Source organism: Lynx rufus, unplaced genomic scaffold (assembly GCF_022079265.1).
Source record: "Lynx rufus isolate CCGP_SWC_20201006 ecotype Redwood Valley unplaced genomic scaffold, mLynRuf1.p SCAF_53, whole genome shotgun sequence".
NCBI lineage: Eukaryota > Metazoa > Chordata > Mammalia > Carnivora > Felidae > Lynx > Lynx rufus.
The window spans coordinates 982,593-985,659 of record NW_025814871.1 but is presented as its reverse complement, the minus strand read 5'-3'; the positions used below and the strand labels follow the sequence as shown (position 1 = coordinate 985,659).

General features: G+C 69.3%; 1 protein-coding gene across 1 annotated transcript; it reads right to left on the bottom strand.

Moving 5' to 3' along the window:
• Positions 1 to 726: 726 nt before the first annotated feature.
• C2CD4C (C2 calcium dependent domain containing 4C) lies at positions 727 to 2,778 on the bottom strand. Its single transcript, XM_047100759.1, has 2 exons — positions 2,641 to 2,778; positions 727 to 2,030 (listed from the first exon to the last, which is right to left on the bottom strand). Exon 2 carries the CDS (start codon positions 1,987 to 1,989, stop codon positions 727 to 729), a length of 1,263 nt encoding a protein of 420 aa, XP_046956715.1. The 5' UTR covers positions 1,990 to 2,030; positions 2,641 to 2,778.
• Between the last annotated feature and the right edge of the window lie 289 nt (positions 2,779 to 3,067).

Here is a 3,067-nt window from a genome sequence, read left to right as displayed (position 1 = left end):
GCCAGGGAAGGCGCTGGAGGAAGACAGCACACAGGAGAGCTGTCTGCTTTCCACCACCCCTGCTGGGGCTTCCTCTGCGTCCGGGCCCCCTTCTCCGCCTGTCTTTTGCCAGGTCGTGGCTCTCAGACCGCACGTGGCACCCTGCTCCCCGGCGGGCTCTGGCTCTGGGGCCCTGTGGGTGCTGTTGGCAGATCCCAGGCCTGCTACTGCTCTCTGGCGGGGGAGGGGGTGTCTCATGGGCCGGGCCGGGAGAACTCCCATCCGACCAAGGGAAAGAGGGGCCTCAGCCTCAGGACTGGTCACCTCTAGGCCTGTGATCCACACCAGCTGCCTCCAGGAACGGGTTCCGGCCCCCCACACCCCACCCTGAGAACCCCTTTCCAGAACTCTTGAAGGGGTAAGGCCGCGCAGAACTTGGGGCACGGGGGGGTCGGGAGGGGGGACGCTCAGCCCTGCCAAGTGTCCCTTTCTCTTTGCTGGCAGCCCCCTCTCTTCCTCTTCCAAAAAAAGAAATGAATCCGTGAAAAATAGTATCCTGGCCACCCCCGGCATCGACTGCAGCCCCAGTCTGAGCTTGAACACGCCACACCGCAGCCCCCGCCCCCCACCGGCCTGGCCACGCGGCCTCCCGCCCATGGGGACCCAGGTGGGGTGGGGTGGGGTGGGGTGGGGTCTTCCCCCCCCCCCCCCGCACCCTACCCTCCGCAGGGAGGCAGGGAGGGGCCTTTACAGGAAAGGCAGCAGGGAGGCCAGGGGCAGCTCCTTCTCCCCGAGCAGCGTGTCCCGCTTGAGGCTGCCACCCTTGTTGACCACCTTGATCCGGAGGGCCAGCTTCCGGACACTGGCCGGCCCCAGGCCGTCGAAAAAGAAGTCCTCGTTGAAGACGGGGTGGCGGCTGTTCTTGATGATGGTGCTGCGCTGCTTCTGCAGCTTGCCGGGGACCAGGCACAGGCCCACACAGCAGTTGATGCTCCGGGCGTCACACAGGCGGTCATAGAGGCCCTCGGCAGCCAGCAGGCGCACCCGCAGGCGGGCCTGGGCCGCCTCATACTCTGCCAGCAGCCTGACGCTGCCCCGAGGGCCCATCCGGACGGCGTGCTCCGCCCGGGGCGCCTGGCCAGTCTCAGGGCCCGGCTCCGGGGTGGCCCTGCGGGTCAAACGGCGCCGAGCCCCCGGGCTCGCGTCTGGTGCACTGTCCTCAGCAGACAGAGAGCCGTGGCGGCCCGCCGAGTGCTTGAGCTGGCTCACTTTGGCCTGGCTGTCCTGGGCAAAGCCTTTCAGCAGTGACACAGAGCGAGAGAGCAGAGGGGACCCGAATGGGGAGGACTCGGCCGAGGACCCAGTATCACTCTCCCCACCGCTGAAGTAGCGACTGGGGCTCATGAGGGCCCCACCAGCCTCCCTGGGCACCCCATCTCCCCCATTGGCCTTGGGGGCCCCCCGACGGCGCCCGGCACCTGGGGACCCCACCTGAGCCAGGGCTCCATGCTCGCTGTGGAACAGGGACTCCTTGCGCCGCGTGTGGGGGCTCTCTGCCAGTGTGGCAAAGCCATAGGACGTCTGGGCTTTGGGCACAGAGGGCAGGGACATGGCGCCCTGGGCCTGGGGGTCTGCGTTGGTGGCAGCCTCCTCCGCTGGCCAGTCCTCCGCACTCTCAATCTGGATCACGTGCCGGGTGGCTGCCTTCAGCAGGCTCTTGCTCTCAGCCGGCAGCTTGGCAGACAGCCGGGGACTCCGGGGGGCTCGGCGGGGTGTCCCCGAGGCCAGGTTCTGATCGGAGGTGGCGGGGCCCAGCTCTGCCTGCGCCTCGGGATCTGTGGGGCCAGCGGGCAGCTTGGGGGGTATGAAGAAGTCAGGGATCTTGTCGGGTGTGAGCACATTGCTGTACAGGGGTCCCTTGGATCCCCTGTCCCCTGCCTCACTCCCAGGGCTGGCGTTTTCTCCGGACCCCCGGAGACGCTCCAGGAACCACACGTTGGTTTTCTTCATGGGGGCAGGCAGAGGGGAGGCCAGGAAGAGCTCTGCAGAGTCTGAGAGGACAAGCGGGGTCAGGAGCTGCATCCCAGGCCCTGGGAGAAGGGAACAGGGGCTCCCGACGCCAGTGTAGGGGAGCCACAGGGGCAGGTCCCGGCCAAGGGGGGTTGCGCAGGATCACTCAGAGCGCATCACCTCTCCCCCGTCCTCCCTCCCCAGGGAGATCGAGCTTAACTTCCCAGAACCAAGGCGAAGCGAGGGAGGTGGGGGCGACGTTCGACTCTTGGGAAGCTCCCAGGGGACAGCGACCCCTCTCCCGCCCCCACCCCGTCTTGAGGATCTCAAAGCGCTTGCTAAAGGGTCTGTGCTCAGTCCAAAGGGAAGGCACCCCTGGTATGCGCGGATCCCCAGGATGTCCCCGCTCCGCCCCCCCCCGTCCCCCCTCCCACCCCCCGCCAAGCTCCCACCCACCTGTGGCTTTGCCCAGGACTGAGGGTCCAGGCACCAGGGTCTGGGCAGGGAGAGGAGGTCAGTCGGAGGACTGAAGGCGCAGCGAGCTGACCCCTCCCGCGTGTCTCCCCGCCCCCCCCCCGCCAGACTCAGCTTGGGGTGGGGGCGGGGGTCCTAGCAGACCCCCGCGGACCGTGGCGGGGTCCCCACACTCACCTGCCCCGGGGTGGTGACCCGAGGCTGGAGGCTGTCCCGCGGGCACGCCGGAGTCGCAGCGCGAAGGGGTCGGGGCCCGCGGGGGGACGCGGTCGCAGCTCCAGCTCGGGCGGCGGCGGCAGCGCAGCAGGGACTCATTCACCGGCGGCGGCGGCGGGAAACCGCCCAGCCCGGCCGCCGCGCCGCCGTATTCCTCCTAGTACAGCCGCACGCGCAGCCCCCGCCCCGCCCCCAGGCCCTAGGGGCCCCCGCCCCGCCCCGCCCCCAGACCCAGGCCCCAGGGGCCTGGTGGGGGTCGATGGGAGGCAAGCAGGTGGTTGCGCCTCGTCGAAGGCCAGTCGTAGCTCTTGTGCCTGCGGATCCGCGCTGTAGGGCCCCCGGAGGCCCCAAGCCCCTGCCTCAGCTCACCTGGGCGGGACACAGACCC